At 43.8% G+C, this 18861-nt stretch overlaps 2 protein-coding genes across 2 annotated transcripts; both read right to left on the reverse strand.

Annotated features, from left to right (window-relative positions):
• Nucleotides 1–528: 528 nt before the first annotated feature.
• On the reverse strand, nt 529–9030 carry PKDREJ (polycystin family receptor for egg jelly). The gene has a single exon (XM_034440368.3). It carries the CDS (start codon nt 8983–8985, stop codon nt 1114–1116), a length of 7872 nt encoding a protein of 2623 aa, XP_034296259.2. The 5' UTR covers nt 8986–9030; the 3' UTR covers nt 529–1113.
• Nucleotides 9031–9925: 895 nt separating this feature from the next.
• On the reverse strand, nt 9926–18730 carry LOC117678916 (polycystin family receptor for egg jelly-like). The gene has a single exon (XM_034440410.2). The coding sequence runs from the start codon at nt 18616–18618 to the stop codon at nt 11059–11061; it is 7560 nt and encodes a 2519-aa protein (XP_034296301.2). The 5' UTR covers nt 18619–18730; the 3' UTR covers nt 9926–11058.
• Between the last annotated feature and the right edge of the window lie 131 nt (nt 18731–18861).

Consider the following 18861-nt stretch of genomic DNA (forward strand, 5'->3'; position numbering starts at 1 on the left):
TGTGTTTGGGCATGCACCAGAGGTGGGTTTCAGCAGGTTCTGACCAGTTCTGGAGAACCAGTAGCAGAAATTTTGAGTAGTTCGGAGAACCGGTAAATACCACCTCTGATTGGCCCCGCCGCCATCTAGTCCCTGCCTCCGGAGTCCCAGGTGATCAGGAGGGAATGGGGATTTTGCAGTAACCTTCTCCTACCACGCCCACCAAGCCACACCCACCAAGCCATGCCACGCCCACCAAGCCACGCCCACAGAACCGGTAGTAAAAAAATTTGAATCCCACCACTGGTGCGCGCGTGCCCGCGCACACACAAGCACACATATGGTCATAAGTGTGAAAACCGTCATAAGTCATTTTTTCCAGTGCCGTTGTAACTTCAAATGGTTGCTAAATGAAAAGGGTACTTGCACACTGATTATTTATTATCCAACCTGAGGGCACTAATAATGGATGCCGACACTTATTGTGCCAATTCCTAAGGCCGAACATGGGATAGCAGCTTTGAAAAGGAGGAAAACAAACAATAAAAAGGACTTAAAATATTCTTTAATCTTGAAGGTGACCATTCTTTGGCAATTAAGGTGCTCTAATGTTTATGAAATTCCTTCTCAAACTTTTTTTAAAAAACGATCAACGTTTCTTGCATTAATTTGACTTTTAAGTTTTGGTTCTTCCTTTCCAAAAAAGATGCTTGAGATAACAGTTCAGGCCACTTGGCTTTCGTCGAAAATGTCAACGAATGCTGCAGTTTGAAAAATTAAGGAATAAGAAAGGAGCTCTCTGAAATAAATACAGAAGTTTTTAAATAGTTACATAAAAACCTTGGTCCTGAACATTTTTGTTTCTCCATAATCAAGATGATAAAGGCCGGCAGGCATGAAAATGGAAGAAATCAGAGTAAGGTGTATTCATATTTTTCATCCCAATTGGCTGTATGTACATTTGCCAATAATCAAAGAATAATTATTCCAGAAAATTGTGCTGTGAATAAGCAAAGGGAGACTAGGCTGAGGCGATGCTTGGAAAAAAGGATTCTAAAAATTCGAGTCATGATTTAAGCAACTCATTCGTCTTCACTTCTTTTTCCTTTTTTTTTTTTTTTTTGAAACCAGCACTCAAATGACAAGATACACCATTTTCTTCCCATTTATTTTCCGGGCTTTGAGTCCAAGGTGATGCATGTTTTTCCGCTCAGGAAGCCCAAAAAGGACTCGATTAAAAAGTTCCGTATCTGTCGTTGATACCTGCCTGAAGGTGATAAAAGCCCATATTCGGCGGAATTTATGGAAGAGAAAATTAACCACCTCGGCTTCGTCGGAAGGCTCTTCGTAAACCGGCTGCTTCATGTCCTCGTAGGCCGACATAATCACTGCTTGGAATAAATTGATCAGAACGCAAATCATCACCATCATGAAGGAAGCCAAGAAGAGCCCGCCCAGAGCACGATTGGATCTGAAAGCCGTGTCTTTAAAAGCTGAAACACAGTAGGAGAAGACGGTCTGTGCCGAATGGGTCATCATGTTGTAGTTCCATTCGTACTGGCCAAAGACGAGGTAACCAAAGGCCATGTAGACGAAGAAGTAGACTGCCACCACTAAGGCCATGGAGCAGATACCCGGCAGGGCGGCCAGAATGGACCTCTGGGCCAGGCGCACGTCATAAAAGAAACGAGAGTACCTGAGGGTTTTCAGGACGATCAGAAAGGCCAAAAACCCTAGAGTGATCCTTAAAGTTTTATCGACGAAAGAAACTTTGTGGAAAGGGATGTATTGGTTCGGTTGATGGAGATAGAGATCGATAAGGCTAGAAGCCAGTTTGAACTTGAATGCAAGTTGCAGAAGGAAAAAACAACACACTGCCTTTATGCCAAAGTTAATTAAATTGGAAACGTTTTTTAGGTAGTTGAGTCTCTGTTGTTCCACTACGCAAAACTCGTCAATGATGTAAAAAACAAGTATGTAGCCCACCAGGATGAAAACGAACTTTTCCCTTCGGTCCAGCTGCTTGAAAATGGGGAGTTTATAGGAGTGGATCCACAAAGTTGTGTTAATGGGGCCTAAATGAGAAACTTCGAAGATCACCGATATGCTGCAAAATAAGTCCGTATCGAAGTTAAAAGTTGTCATCTCGACTATCAGTGCCCAAGTATTTTCATCAAGCCAGCTGTTTTCTTCCAATGACACCATTCTTTTCATTGATTCGGAGAGCGTCTCCTTGGGATAAAAGTTGAACGTATACCCTCCTGCTTCGTACACATTTCGCTCTCCGTACGAATTGTACCTCCAGGGATCTCTGACTCTGTGGTAGGTGAAGCCTGTGAAATTGCCCAAATGATTCACCACAGATTCATTAACTGGGTTCTTCCAGGACCCGAAATAGTTCCTATGATCCTCTTCGTCGACACCATATTTGTGAAGGCAGTGGCTTTTACTAATCACAAATTTATTTACAAAACTGTGCGGATAGAAGCATTCTTTTTCACTACGCTCCGCTCTTATCTGCCGCATTTTGGGTAAACCCAGGATTTTGGACCAGGTGTCTGGGAGAAAGTTTGGCTTCAGCGGGTTATGAATCAATTCCAGAAAGACCTCTTTTAACCAGAGGTAAATCTCCTTTATTTTGCTGACTTCAAAAAGCCCCTTAGACAATTTTGACTTCATGTCTTGATTGTAGTAAAAACTCCTGGTGTTTTCCATGGAGTAGGCAATGTTCAAAATTAGGATTAAAAAGACAAAGTGGCACAGGACGTCCTTCAGGAAGACGAAGGCTTGATGTCGGATCTTCTCCTTTTTCTTAAAAATTGTGATCTCGTCCTCTTCCAAGGGCTGGTACTTCTTGCTGCCTCTCATTCTTACCAGATCGTAATGCAGTTCTCGCATGTCGTCAGCATTCATGCTTGGTTCATTCAGTTTAATCTCCAGGAAAGTTTCTTTGATCGACCATGGAATGTTTTCACAGGAATTGGAATGAAGCGATTTTAGGGCTGAAAAAAAAAGGATGTTCAACGTTTGAAGGAAGAACATGCTGACAAGGAGCGAGATGGCGGAGGCCGCCAGCCATTCTAAAGAGGTCTTGTAGTCCTGGGATGTGCCATATAATATGATAGAAAAAGAGGACGTGGCAGAAATAACCAAGACCAGTACCCATGAAGCATACTTGTTCCACCAAGATACGATCTGGGGCCTTTTGAAGAAAAGCATGCTGGGAGTATTGAGTGGCCTTGTTTGGTGCTCTGCTTCCTTCTTCACGTAATTATTGTTAAAATTGATGTTGGCATGGCCAACTTCCGAAGCCTCTTCCTCTGTTGAAATTATATTGGCATCCCCCTCTGGAATCGTGCAGTTGTATCGGGTTTTTGTTCTCTGCCGCCACCTAATATTTTTCTGTCCTGCCAGGTTTTGGGGATTGGAGGCAGCGGCAAAGCTGCCGTCTGGAAAACCGGACCCTGGGAATTTCGAAGTAGTCTCTAGAAGGTAACATTTCTGCAGGAGTTCTTTCCAGTTCCTCAGATTTCCGGTCGTTAAATGAGAACACACTTTTTGCTGAGTTGCAGTGAACTGCTGGCCAGAGGGCTCTTTCTGCGAATATTTGAACAGAGCTGTTATAATCATTTGCAAAGGGACCGAAATTAAAGCGCTCTGAATGCCAATTATGAGAAGCCTCAGATTCTGCAGTTGTCCCGGATACATCTGCTGATCCACGTCGGCCTTGAAGAACATCATGTTGATTAGCAGGATGCAGAAGAGAGTGGCTAAGCAGCAAGACAGCCTTTGAAGTCTGTTGAAAGAACCAGTGCACACGTGGGCAAAAAGGGAAAACCATAAGTGATTGTCCGCAAAGTCCTTGGCAAAGCAGATGAGGAAAAAATCCATTTTGTTTAAAGGGGCCAGTGGCTGGACCACAACAAACACCCTCTCAATCAGACCATTGTCTTTATCCAGAGCAAGCCATTTTCGGCATATAAACATCCAAGACTGCTTGGTGTACATATTTTCCACCTTGACTCTACTTAGGTACCAATTCGGGGAAGAGCCGGCATTATCATGCCAAGCTTGAAGGCAATAGATGTCTCCCAGGTCATTCTTAGAAGTCAGGAGAAAGGTATTGATGGACCCACGGAGGAAAGGCACATGTCCAGGGTTGCTCAAGCGGTGGACGTCGCTGACTGCTTGGTCCCCTATCAATTGGATGAAAACGGTAGCTGTTGTTCCTGCCCTAAATCGGCTGCCTGTGTAGACGGTGACCAAGTAGCAAACTTTATCAAAGGGATCATTGTCAGGCAAGACAATGGCGTGGGCTCTGCTTTCTACATCAGCCTTATCTTTTCTCATCGCCCAAATAGCCAACAGGATATAGGTAAGGAAAATGAAAACTACCGTCAAGATAATCACTGGGTTTCTCTGGATTTGAGCCAACTGGATCTTTCTCACCTCTGCTGGATCAGGATAGATGGTCACCTTCCCTGCTAAAAATGTGACGTCTCCTAGGGAGGTATTTCCTGCTGGTGGGTCAACAGTCCTCGCAGTGCGCCTTTTGCCTGCACAGACGCAGTGTAGCTTTTGCCATGTAGTCTGAGGTCCGAGATGACACTTATCTTGTCTCCAAAGTGTTCGGGTATCATCCAGATACAAGCAGTCCGCTGTAAACAGCGTGAGGCCAAGCCTCTGTGAGCCGTGGTCCCCCAGAAAGTGGTCGGATTGGAAAACAATGGAAATGTTTTGTTTTCCAGCTTTGCTGCCTCGGAATATGGCTTTGAGTAACGTCTGTGAAAGGCAAAAAACGTAAGGCATCTGAAATACACAATCGTCACCTGTGGAATTCTTAGTCTTCGAGGTCACTGGCATATTGTGGGAAACATTAAAAATAGCTATGGGAGGATGACTAAGCTTGAGACCCACATATATAAAAACCTGGAAAGTGAGCTTTAGTTTTGTCACTATCTGGATCAAGATGTCTTTGGAGTTTCTACAGACTTCAAAACTGAATCCTCCAGATGCTTCAGGGAAGTGTTGGCTGCGTTCCACCATCATCTCAAATACAGCCGTCTTTTCCTCATTTCTGGTCAGGATCATTTCAGCCACATCGGGCACGATTTCAATCACGTTGCCATTAGATTTAATTCCCGCCATTTTGAATCCCGCCACCCTTGTGCTTATGTTGTCCGAAGATGGCAACCAGAAAAATGGATTCTTGTCAAAGTCATAAAGTACCGTAGAAATTACTGCATCATCTGGCAACTGGTCATATTCCACCTGCTTCATTTTGGGATAGAAACAGTTTTGGCAGTCTCTTCTCTTAGCAAAAGTTTCAGAAATATCCTGCTTTTCTTCTTTCCTTAATGTGATGTTCCAGTCATCAGTTTCTAGGATGGTTTCATGTTCTCCGGGGACTTTGCCTTGTAAAAGGAGGTCTGCTAAAATTTCAGCAACAGACATGGTTTCCTCAGCCATGATTCTGTGGCTTTGTGGGTTTTTGAACAGAGAAGCTTTGAGGACACTGGATAACCCCGCAAGAATAGCTGTTCCAAGATCATAGATTTCCTTAGAACCTCCATTTTCTCTGTTATGTCTTCTCAACCCATCAGTCACATCCTTGAGCTTTTGGACTACAAGAAGCTGTGATTTCCTGTTGATTTCCCCAATTTCTTGGGTTATCTGCAAAATACTTGAGATCACGTGATTGGCCTCCATGATGTTTGTTGTTGGGATCCCAGCCAAATGATTTAAAAGAATTTCACGCAGTTTGATCTTAGAGGAGTGAAGTCTTGGAAGCACTTCTAGGTCATTTAAAGCAGAAGCCACCATGTGGATAAAATATCCCGCCCTAAAATAATTTCCACTGTTGAGAAAATATACGATGGGAGCCGATGTTCCACCAGTTAGGCTATGCAATTTCTTTAACACAGCCTCTGGTTCCTTGGCTTTCAATGGGCTGTGCACTGTGGTGGGTAGTGTAATTTGGGAATAAGCACCAAGATCATCATATACTTGGACATATAATTTCAAGAGATATTGCTTAGAAGGTACACCAACGGGTAAAAAAGATGGCGGACTTTTGGATTGATCTCCAAAATAGACAATGGTGCCCAAGGTACTGTTTCCTCTAATAGGCATTTCCATTGAATCTAATGCCACCTTGACCTTATAGGTAAGAGGCAAATCTTGATCTCTAAAGCCACTACAGTGAACAGAGAATTTTGTTAGGAAAGCTATTCCTGTGGGAGGGTTAAGGCTGCAATTTCCAAGTGCTGGAGGTGTATTTACAACAAATGAATAGTTATAGAGCAATGGTTCATATCCCTCCAGGCTTACTTTTAATACAAGTCTAAAGGAGAATTCTGCCACGTGCATCAAACTCCATGGTTTCACACAGAGGTATGGATTAGTTCTCCCTGTTGAAGTTCTGGAGGCCCAGTCAAACTGGAGTTCGGAGGAATTTCCTGAAAAAAGTGACCAGTGAAACTGAGGCCTATAAAACCTTCTGCAATTTAGGCATTTGCCCAAAAGGCAAAATCTTTCTGTGGGAATCACAGATCTTCCACAGTTCTCAATACAGGTGAGATTCAGTGCTAGCCAAGCGTCAGGCTCTACCTGGACCCTTTGTTCAGCCTGAGCTTGTCTCCTTCCTTTATGAACCACCAGACGGAAATAGTACGTGGCGTTTTCTTGAAGTGTTCTAGGTAGAACCGTTTGCACTGGCTCTGAAGAAGCTGTCCATTTCAAATCTGCCTGATGTGGATGACACTTCCCAGTCTCGTTCAAAGTCATGGAAATATAGTCTGTTTTTTGTTTGGAGCAGTACCAAGTGAAGGTGAGGCCTTCAAAAGGTTGGGGGGCATCTGGATCAGAAGAGGCAGATCCATTCAGAATCCATTTTTCGGAAAATCCAACTGTTTGCAAATCGCCTCCAGCAATGACCGCCCTGAGTCTGTTGGGTCTAATCCTGACAAACACAGAATCGTAGTCTTCTGCTTTCTCTAAAGTGTCCATTGTGATTAATGCTATGGTCAAATTGAATAAATACAAGCCTTCATCTAGGCTATCAGCAGGAATGTTTAAGATTAAAAGATCTTTTTTCCCAACTCCAGGAGGGTTCAAAGGTTTTGACCAGTCTGGACCAGTCTTCATATCTGGAACTTTATAGATTTGCCACATTATATGTGTTTCCCTTGGTTCTGGACAATTCACCTCAACATCAGCTGAGAGGATGAACGAGACCTTTTTACTATAATTTAAAACAGGATTAGTATAATGAGATTCCTGGATTTTTACTCTTTTAAGGAAACAAAATCTTTGAAGGCAATCCACTGTAGACTTCAAGACCTTTGAGGTATAAGTACTGACTTTGGTTTCCAAAATGATACGCATTTGGCCGATTCGTGTGCAATTGACTTGTGCTATGAAGCCTGCGTATAAAGCAGGGTTAAAAGGAAGATCAGTTATAAAATGGGCAGCGTTTTTGGCACGATCTCTGTAACTGTAAGTAGCATTCCAGAGAAGATCTTCCTTCTCTACACCCAAACATTGTAGGTTGAAGGCCCACTTGTGCTGGAGTAATGGATTCTGCAACGGAATAAACCAAGCAATATAGACCGAACTTGGCACAAACGAAGGGCCACTTTTGAAAAGGTGAATTTCTACATCTTTCTCTGAATAAGACTTCAAACGGACTCCTTTTCTGTTAAGGTACAGATGGATGCTGAACCTGTACCAGCACCGGTGGATAAATTCAATGGTGATCAAGTAAGAAAGACTTTGCTGTTGATAAAAAAGGTAGTACGTGCTGGAGGGAATGTGCAAGTCACTAGAAGGGCCTTTGATAAGATAGAAGAAACCCCATCTGTGGGTAAAAAAATAGGTGCCTGCCTTGATTTTCTGTGTGTTGACAGTAAGATAAGCCAGAGGCTGATTCCTGGTCCGTAAACCTAAAATGGCACCTGAGAAATCTAATGCCCCACTCAAATCTCCAGATTCTGCCTCTTCAAGAGCCCAATAGAAACGAGCCACAACTTTGTTCCTGAAAGATGGTGGACTAGGAGCAATGGAGTAATTGTTCCGTAAAGCATATGGATTGTATGTGGTAGACCAGAACCGTCTGCTCTGAGCATCCACCAGGCTGTAGATCTTTCGTTGGGACTTGGCTGAAGAGACATTCCAGAATAGACGGATAGTTCTATGAGGGATGCGGAGTAATTTGGAATGGGCACTGTAAATATGCAATATGATGGGTTCCACCTGCACTTCCAAACTAGGCCTGAGCAAAGGGCCTTGCTTGACATGGAAGGAAGGAAGGCACAGTCCTTGGTGGGTGTAGTGCGCCATCTGACAATGCCTGAAATAGGAGGAGCACCTGTGGGGCAGCCGACCATCACGGTAGTGATTACATGGTGAAAAATATGGATGATGGCTGATGGGAAGGAAATGGGCTGGGGGGACACCCAATCTATAATGGTAATGATGGCGCCATCTTGTTTTATCAAGGCATGGACAGCATCTTAGCCGCATTTGTTTCCAGTCATGTTTGGGGAATGTGGATGGCCAGAGCAGGAACAAAAAGACATCTTGGCAATGCAACCTAATTCTCAGAAGTTGGTGAAGATGACTAGGCACATTGCAGGAACAGGAGACACCCTGGATTGTGATATGGGTGGAGGTTGGAGAAGGACAGATGTCACGTTCTTCAAAGGCTAGTTCCAGCGCCACATGTCCTGAGCACAGAAGCATGTTATGCCTCAAAATGGATCTCCAAACCCAACAATGCTGTAGAGAAAACCCATCCTTCAATGGCTTCCAAGTTCTTGAAAGAAGATCTACAACTCTGAATGAACCATCCTCACAGTTAGTGTCCCATGCGGACGAGGTCTGGGGTTTGTCTTCTTCCTGCCCATAGGTGTGGTTAGATGTCACCCGTGATGGGGGCAGGCATAAAGAAAGGGGCATGATGACTGTCCATGGGAAACAAACCCTAAACAAGAAGAAGAAATGCATCTGGAAAGGTTTGGGTCAACAGCCTTAACTGCTGTGGATGGAATGATTGTGAGGATTCTAGAACTTGGCAACTAGGCAACCTCTGTTGCAGTTCTGTTGGGTTGTATTTCTGACCACCCTTTGATTATGTTGCTCTTATATGTCAGTCAACCTTGGCCACTTTAAGATGTGTAGACTTAAAAGTGCTGGCTGGAGAATTCTGGGAATTGAAGTCCACACATCTTAAAATGGCCAAGATGGAGAAACACCGCTCTAAATGCAGGAATTCCTCAGGACCTGGGGCAGAGTTTTTCCCAATGTGCTGAGAAACAGTCACAATAATGTTTTATTGTTGAAGAAATTATTATTATTATCAGGGGTGAAATCCAGCAGGTTCTGACGGGTTCTGGAGAACCGGTAATGGAAATTTTGAGTAGTTCAGAGAACCGGCAAATACCACCTCTGGCTGGCCCCAGAGTGGGGTAGGAAAGGGGATTTTGCAGTATCCTTCCCCTGGAGTGGGCTGGGAATGGAGATTTTGCAGTATCCTTCCCCTGCCATGCCCACCAAGCCACACCACACCCACCAAGCCATGCCCACAGAACCGGTAGTAAAAAAAATTGGATTTCACCACTGATTATTATCATCCACAACATCAACATCGTCATGATGTGCTTTATGTCAGTAAGTTAGATTATGATGATATTTTAAGAATTCTTAAATTCGATACTCACTGGCTGACTCAGCCTTCCATCCTTCTGAAAATGAGGATCCCAGATTATTGGGGGCAATATGCTGTAAACCGCTTAGAGAGGTCTGTAAAGAACTGTGAAGTGGTATATAAGTCTAAGTGCTATTGCTATTCCACATTGAACAGGGAGGTAGAAATCAAATTGAATTGGAAACATTCCGGAAAGGTATAACAAGAACAGGCAATGTTAATTATCAATCAAAGACTAACTGAACAAAACTACCGTATTTATTAAAATAAACAGGGACATTTTAACACAGAGAGATGCTTATAAATGACTGATTAAGAAAGAACTTTCACTTCACTACTTTTCATATATCATATAACAAGTGCAAAAAAAGTGGCAATCCTAGAAAAGTCTCCTAAAATATAAGAAACTGTGGATAAAGAAAGGAAGACAGTCAGGAGGAAAAAGTTCAAGATTTCAGTAAGGAAGTACCCCATATATCTGGGGGTATTGGTAAGAGAGGGGATCAAAAGCATAAGTGAGAGGCTGTGAGTTAAAGCATCACCTGTCTTTTACATGCCTCACAGGCAGGAAGCACATTAAAAAGGGGCCAGGTGTCAATCAGGTAATCACAGCCACCATCTTGAATTTCTCAATCCCTATATCTCCCCTGCAGACCCTCCTCCCCTGCAAATATTTCTACTCTCTGGGTATCCGATGTTTCTGCACATTCTATGGGGCAGTGTTTCTCAACCTTGGCCGCTGGACAATGTGTGGACTTCAACTCCCAGAATTCCCAGTCAGCTCTGCTGGCTGGGGAATTCTGGTAGTTGAAGTCCACACATCGTTCAGCGGCCAAGGTTGAGAAACACTGCTATAGGGCATCGTGTGGTGGTACCTTGGTCCCCTGTAGCAGCTGATCTTGATGTGGAGAACTTTCCACCAGTGTGTGTTGACCTTCCAAAAGGGGTACAGCATGGATTGGCCCCAATGAAGGATCTAGTGACCAAAAATGTACTTGGGTTTTTCTCGTTTCTGTGTTGTAAATCTTCGTGTGGTTTCTTCTGCTTAGCGCAATATGATTGGATGAGTTGGTCAGACCATAGCTACTTGCCTGAAGTTCTCGTTCCGGACAGATGTTGAGCGAACTGAATGTCTCCCCAGAAAGGACTTCACTCCTATCGTCTGCCATTCGAACTTTTTACTGATGAAAATGAGATTGGTCACTAGCCCAAAGCTAGGAACTCAACTGCCGTAGAGCTTCCAGAATAACCATTTTAAATCAAAGCAGGGGAAGAGTATCTGGGATGAGAGTAGAAGACGGTTTGGGAATTCAGTACAATCCAAAGGAATAGCCCAAGGAAATAAATTTAACACATGCTTTCGATTGTTTTCCTCAAATAACAACATAAAGTTTTTCTTTCCTTCCCAGGTGTTTTCTCAAGGGCGGTTTTCTACGTTTCTTAAATTTCCCATACAGTACAGTGTTAAAAACATCAGTCTCTGTTTTTGTGTTGGTACCAGTGCTGGCAAAATACCACATCCGGTACACCTTCTGGAGTATAAAATACATGACCTCCGCTTCATTGGAAGGCTCGTTGTAAACGACTTCCTTCATGTCCGAGTGAGCTGACATGATGATGACTTGACTTAAATTGACAAAAACGCAGATCATCACCAAAAGAAAGGATCCTAAAAAAAGGCCCCCTAGAACTTTGTCAGACAAAAATTCAGTGTTCTTAAATGTTAACGCACAGTAAGACAACACGGTCATGAAGGAATACATCTTGGTGCAGAAATTAAATTCATGTTGGCCAAATCCCACATATCCAAATGCCGTATATGCGTTGAAAAATATGGCACCCATTACAACTATATTGATGATACCAGGGAGGGCTGTTCTGAGGGATTTTTGGGCTAAGCGTAAATCAAACAGAAATCTGACATAGCGGTATGTTTTCAGAACCAGGAAAAAAACCAAAATCCCCAGTATACCTCTGACTGTCTGGTCGAATTGGGAAGCCGTATGGAATGGAATAAACTCTTGGGAATGAAGTAAGTAAAATTGCACCAAGTCAGAAGAAAGCTTGAATTTGCACAAAAGCACCACCAGAAAGAGGATGCAGACTGTCTTTATCCCAAAGTTGATCAGGTTGGTAGCAACGGTAAAATAGCTCAGCCGTTCTCGGTACACCATGCGACATTCGTCAGCAATATAAATAATGAGTATGTATATCGTCAGGCAAAAGAAGAAAATCTGGCTCACGTTTTGATGCGTGAAAAACGGGAGTTTGTAAGAATGCACAAAGACGCTGGCATTCACGGGGCCAAGAAAAGAAAGTTCAAAAATGACGGAAATGCTGCAGAACATATTGGCGTCAACGTTAAAAGTTGTCAGTTCTAAAATCACCGCCCACGTCTTGTTGTCAATCCAGCTTTTTGTTTCCAAATCTCCCAACCTTTTCGTTGAATTCACTTGTGGTTCTTCGGGGAAAAAATAAAACGTATATCCCCTCGACGGATATTCATTTAATTGTCCATGGGAGATATACTCCCATTGGCTACTACTTGGCTCATAACTGAAGCCTAAAAACTCAGCATGGCTCTTGGGAACTGAGGTGTCCGTGGGAGTTGACCATGAACCCACATAGTTAGTTTGATCTTCCTGGCTAAATCCATATTTGTTCTTGCAGTGAACATTATGCAGCAAAAATATGTTTTTCAATTCATGGGGAAGTGCACACCTGTCTGCAGATTTCTTTCTTATTTGCCTCATTCTGGGTAATCCCAGGATTTTGGACCAGGAGTTCAGAAGATAGCTTGGGTGATAGGGATTGTGCATCAGCGGCACAAAGCTGTTGTTTATCCATCTATAAACATCCTGTGCTCCATTCAAATCGGGTAAATAGGGAGAAAATTTCCTAGATATGGATTGGTTGTAAAAGAAGGCGGTAGTAACGTCTATTGGGTGTGAGATTGTGAAAATTAAAGCCAAGAAGATAAAGTGGCAGATCATGTCCTTTATATATTTGTAAGCTAGATACTGAACCATCTGTTTCTTTTGCATGGCTATAACATCTTCCTCTTTGATGGGCTGGTATTTCTTGGACGCTCTCAATTCAGCCAGGTCATCATGCAACTTCACCATCTCGTCCTCTTCCATCGTTCTTGGTTTGTATTTCATATCTTCATAGCTTTGCCATGGGATGTTTGCACAGTATTTTGGCAAGCAGATATTCCAGCTGGAGAAAATAACAATTTGTAAAGTCTCAAAGAAGCTCATGTGGAGGCAGAACGATATCAGACCAGCTATTAACCATTCGGAGGATGTTTTGTTATCAAAAGACAGGCCAATGAATGTGATGAAAAATGACGCTACCCCAGATGTGAGGAAGACAAAGAGCCATGCACTGCAAGACAAACATCTACGCTGTTGCAATTTCTGAGTTTTACTCAGAGTTGCTTTCTTTTCTGTTGCATAATTATTACTAAAATCGTTGTCTGTGGCTGAAAACTGCTGTGAGAGAAGGATTTCAGGCAAGAAAGTGAAACTTAACTTTTCCTGATCCTGAGCAATGTTACACTGGGAAGACTCCTTTATGGAGTATCTAAACAAGCCTACTGTAATCCATTCCACAGGAATGGAGAAGAAAGCACTGAGAACACCGGCTATTATGGATTTCAAATATTGCAGTTGTAGGAGATAAACCTGTTCTTCTTTCTTAGTGTTGAAGATGACCGTGTTGACCAGCAGGGAGGTCAAAAGTATCGCTAAGCAGCAGGAGAGCCTCTGAAATCTGTTCCAAGAGCTGTCAAGGCTGCGAACAAAGATAGAGAACCAGAGGTGATCTTGGAACCAGTGATAGCTAAACATTATCAACAGATAATCAATTCTTCTGATGGGGACTTGTGGATCCGTGACCTCGAAAGTCCATTCTATTTGGTAGTTATTCCTGCCAAGGGCCAACCACTTTCTACACAGAAACAACCACGACTTGTTTGTGTCTACATTGAGGACTTTGATTCGGCTCAAGTACCAGTTAGGCCCGAAGCCACAATAATTGTGCCAGACGTGGATAGAGAAGAGGTCTCCCAAATCTTCCCCGGTAGTTAGCATAAAAGTATCGATGCAGCTGTTCTGAAGGATCTCTGGAAACGATGGGTGCTTTAAGAGATGCACATCACTTGAGCCATTCTGGCCAATCAGCTCAAGGAACACATCTGCTTTGGTCCCTGCACTTGGGCGGCTTCCCGTATAGATGGTCACCAGGTATCTCATGGTGTGAAAGGGGTCGTTATCTGGCAAATCTATAATCTGCTCTTCAATATCAATTCTGTCTTTTCTTCTCACCCAGACAGCCAAGAAAATGTAAATTAGGAAAATAGCAAGCACAGTCAACCCCGGGACAGGATTCTCTCTCATTGGATGTAGAAGGAACATTTTCATGTCGACTTGATTGGGAAATAGAAGTAACTTGCCAGCCAAAAATCGGATCCCGGGTCCTGAAGCTACTCTTAAACTGGATCTAGTTGACTTCGTGATGTGTTTTTTTCCTTTGCAGACACAGTGGATTTTCGACCAGCTGGTTTGAGGTCCAAGGTTGCAGGTTTCTTCTTTCCACTGATCCTGAACGCCTTCAAGAGACAAACAGCCTGCTGCAAAGACAGCGACGCGGAGAGATTTTGCGGTTTGATGTCTCACAATTGAGTGTGACTGCAAGACGATAGAAAGGTTCAGCGTGTCTGCTCCTCTGTTATAGGCTGGAGACCAAAGCAATGACTTTGGAAGGCAAAGGATATAAGGAACTTTGAGAGCACATCCGGTGATAATTGTATCCTTTTGGATGACGGTTGGAGGACTTAAATGAGAAGCATTGTATAAAACTAAAGGGGAGTGGCTCAGATTGACGCCTAAGTAGATAAATACCTGGAAAGTAATTTTCACTCTGGGCACAAGTTGGATAAAAATATCACTGGAGTTTCTTTTAATTTCCAAGCTGAAGCCACCCGTTGTTTTAGAAAGTTTTTTATCTGGCCCTATAGTCAGCTCGAAGATGGCCTTGTCTTTCCTAGCCAAGATCATTTCAAACACCTCAGGAACGATGGTGGTTAGGCCCCCTTTAGAATCGGTCCCCACCATTTTGAACCCCGTCACCATTGTGCCAATATTGTCAGCAAAAGTCAGCCAAGGGAAAGGATTCTGTTCAAATTTATACAGAATGGTGGAAACGACATTATCTTCTTCTAACTCCACATGAGACCCCTGCTTCAGTTTTGGATAAAAGCAGCTCCTACATTGCTTCCTGTTTGAGAAAGTTCCAGAAACGTCCCATGTTTTGTCTTTCCAAAGATGGATGGACCAGTTTCGGGCGGCCATTTTAGTTTCGTGCCCACCAGGGACTTTGCCTTGTAAAACGAGATCTGCTAATATTTCGGTCACAGAAATAGCTTCTTTAATGGCATCCACGTTAGGATTTCTGTGATTGAAGAGGGAAGCATCCAAGATATTGGACAATCCTGTGAGAATCCCGTTGCTAAGAATCTCAGTTTCCTTTGAGCCCAAGCCTTGCTCCCTGTGTCTTCTCAGGGCTTCGCTGACTGTTTTTAATTTTCTTACTGCAAGCAGCTGGGATATTTGATTGACTTCAGCAATTTCATGCGTTGCTTGACAAATACTTAGGATCGCCTGATTGATTTCCCCGATACTAGTGCTAGGAATCCTTGTGGTTATAGTGAGGAGGTGTTGACGCAAATTTGCCTTAGGAACCCGATTGGAGGGTGAAGCTTCAATATTGTTTAAGGCTGAGGCCGCCATATATACAATATAGCCTATACTCAGGTAATCCTTGGTGATGAGTAACTTGGTCATAAGGGCACTTGATCCATTAATCAAATCATGCAGTTGTTGATGGAGGACGGCATTGGTTGGTGGTTGTCTCTGATCAAGCACCGTTGCTTGCAAAGTGACTTGAGAAGACGCACCAAGGGAATCAAAAACTTGAATGTATATAGTCAAAGCAGAGTTCTGTGATGGTCTGCCAGGAGGAAGGAAAGACCAGGGAGTTTTGGATTCATGTCCGGCATAGATAATTATCCCCAAAGTATTATTTTGAATTGAGGATATGGAACTAATTGTCGTTTGATCCGACGCTGCTGTTACTTTGTAGGCAAGAGGCTGATTTCTGTCTTCAAATCCATTGCACTGGATAATGAATTTTGTTAGAAAAGCTATTCCTTTTCTTGGATTAAGGACACATTTTCCTATCTGTGGTGGAGCATTAACATAAAAAGAATATTCACAGCTAGAGGACTGTCCATCTTTGGTGATGACTTTTAGGCTCAAAATGTAGGACTCTTCTGCCATGGAAACCAAAGCAAAAGCTTTGACATGTAGATATGAGCTGGATCTTCTGGTAGTTGTTCTGGAAGACCAGTCAAATTTGATTTCATGGGACTGGGCCGATCGCAGTGACCAATAATACCAGGGTTTGAGTTCCCTGCAGTTCCCACATTTACCAGACAGTGAAAATCTTTCTGTTGGAATTACTGACGTTCCACAATTTTCAAGGCATGCAATGTTCAGAATGAGGGCACCCTGAGCCCGTACGTGTATGGTTTGCTGAGCGTGAGCTATCCTGCTACCATTTTGAACTGCCAGGAGAAAATGGTATGTATTATTGGCCTGAAGAGTTTCAGGAAGTACCATCTGAATTGAATCGGAGGATGTGGTCCACTTCAAATCCACCTGATCGGGATAACATTTCCCAACTCTGCTGAGGGCCATTGATGTATAGTCTGTTTCCTGTTTGGTGCAATACCAAGTATAGGACAATCCCTGAGACAGACTGACCAGCTCACCATTGGACAGGACAGATCCTTTTAGAATCCACCGATCAGAAAATCCAACAGACCGAAAATGGCCTCCTGTGATGACAGCACCCCAACGATCTGACCCAACCTCTATCAACACTGCATCCGAGCGCTCTATCTTCTGGGGCAAAGTGGATGAAATTAATTGCACAGTAAAATTAAAAAGATACAGGCCAGTATCCAAGCTGGTGCAAGGGATTTTTAATCTGATGAAATGTCTTCCTTCAATGCCAGGTGAATTAAAAGGTTTAGACCAGTCTGGTCTATCTGACAGATTAGTGATTTTATAGATGTTCCAACTAACTTTAGTTGCTTTGGGGCCTGGACAATTGATCCGCATGTCTGCTGCAAGTGTAAATCCAGTCCCCAGTGCGTAATGCAGAATGTGTTTGGTATTAACTGCCCGGTGGATCCTAACTTTGGGAATGGTGCAAGTTTTTTGCTGGCAAGCAATTTGGGATTCTATGACTTTCAACGCATAAATGTTAAACCTCGCCGTGAATATTGTAGGAATTTTTGCACTCTTTATGCATTTCACTCTGGCAACAAATCCCGCATACGAGGCAGGATGGAAAGCTAAGGTAGAGTCAGGAAGGAAATGAGCTGCATTTCTGGTCTGATCGATGTAGGCAAAACTGTAGTTTTCCACCAGAGGCCCGCCCACGGAATCAAAAACTTGCAGATTGAAGGCCCATTCACACTGAAGTAGGGGATGTTGCACAGGGATGAACCACACAACATAGACCAAGCTATTGTCAGGAGACATGCCGTTGAAGACATAAACGTCCATCTCCTTTCCCCCTAGAGATTGGAACAGGGCCTCTTTCCGATTCAGATAAATATCCAGGCTGAATCTAAATAACTGTAGCTGCACATATTTAACCGTAATCAGGTAAGAGAGGCCCGCTTGCTGATAAAGTACATAGCAGAGGCTGGCGTTCTCAGCAACACCATTGGTCAAGTTGCCTTTCTGGGTAGAATAGTAGAGGCCTTGGGCCTGACTGAAAATATAAGTGCTAATTGTGTTTTTCTGTGGGTTGAGTCTTATGGAAATTGAGCTTGTCCCGCTTGTTCTGAAAATCAACGTCCTGTTTAAGAAATCAAGTCTTCCTCTTACTCTATCTAATACCCTCTGGCTGGTACGGAAGTACACACTGGCCACAACTGTTTCCTTGATCCGGTGTGATGTGGGCACGGCACAGAAATGGCTGTGCAGACCAAACGGATTGTAGTCATAGGAATGGGACCACTCTAGGGATCTTTGTGTGTCCAGCAGTTGGTAGGCTACTATTTCTGGGCTGAGCTGCTGAAGGTTCCAGGAAAAGCTCAGAGCCCCTTGTGACTGTCTCCTCAATTGGGAGGTTACCCTGAAAACAAAGAGCAGAGCAGGCTCCACAAAGAAATCCAGGCTGAGGCTGCTCTGGGGTCCCAGCTTATAGCTGACCGAAGCGACGTAGAATCCACGGAGCGGGTACTGCACAGTCAAATGGTAGCTATAGTAAGACATGCAGACCTGGTACAATTCGGCACTGGGGTAGTCACTAAGTAGGAGGGGCTCATTGTGCTGGTTGGTGGGAATGAGGAGGTCCTCAGGAAGACCCCCTTGGCTCTTGAAGTAGTAGCGCCAGGCCGAACTCTTGAGGCGTGCACACCAGCCCAAGCGCACCGGCTGCCTCTCCAAAATGGGAAGTGTGTGAGGCTGCAGCAGGAAGAAATGGATATCTTGCTCCACAATCTCAATGTTCAGGTTGTGATACAAGCACAAGGGAGCCAAGCAAGAAACTGAGGTGCACTTTACGGAGATCTGGGTACTAGCCCAAGGTGGATGGGGACTTTCCTGTGGCAGGCCTGGACTGAGCGTCAACTCACCTGTCCAGGAAGTCGTCTGGTTGACTAGGATGGAATTCTGATACCAGTGACAGAGAGGGGGCACTGTCCCTCCCTCTTTGGGGTTTTGTTGGGGGGCTTTTGAGTAGTGCAACACCACATATCTGTCCCAAAGACACGAGACCTGGAAAGGGTGGTCTTGTTGTTGATAGACACGGTTCTCAGGCTTGGCACAAGTGACTGACAGTGGTGGTGGCATGAAATGAAGTCGTGCTGCCAGGGTGCTGGGGCAGTCACCAAACCAGCAGAAGAGGGCGAGCAGAGGCCAAAGGAATGGCCAGGCTCTTACAAGGAACGAAATGGTTTCAGTAGCTCCAGGCATCACACCAGCTGTCGCTTAGTAACCTTAGAGATCCCAACGGGAGGAAGTGAGCCAGTGGATTCTAGAATCTTTCTTCAGTTTCCACTTTCAATATGGCCACCAAAATTCTTGCCAACTTAA

This window comes from Pantherophis guttatus, chromosome 7 (assembly GCF_059756535.1).
Source record: "Pantherophis guttatus breed Tessera chromosome 7, ASM5975653v1, whole genome shotgun sequence".
Taxonomy (NCBI): domain Eukaryota; kingdom Metazoa; phylum Chordata; class Lepidosauria; order Squamata; family Colubridae; genus Pantherophis; species Pantherophis guttatus.

Coding starts and splice junctions, on each gene's coding strand:
- PKDREJ (XM_034440368.3), bottom strand. CDS start 8,985: ATGCATTTCTTCTTCTTGTTTAGGGTTTGTTTCCCATGGACAGTCATC.
- LOC117678916 (XM_034440410.2), bottom strand. CDS start 18,618: ATGCCACCACCACTGTCAGTCACTTGTGCCAAGCCTGAGAACCGTGTC.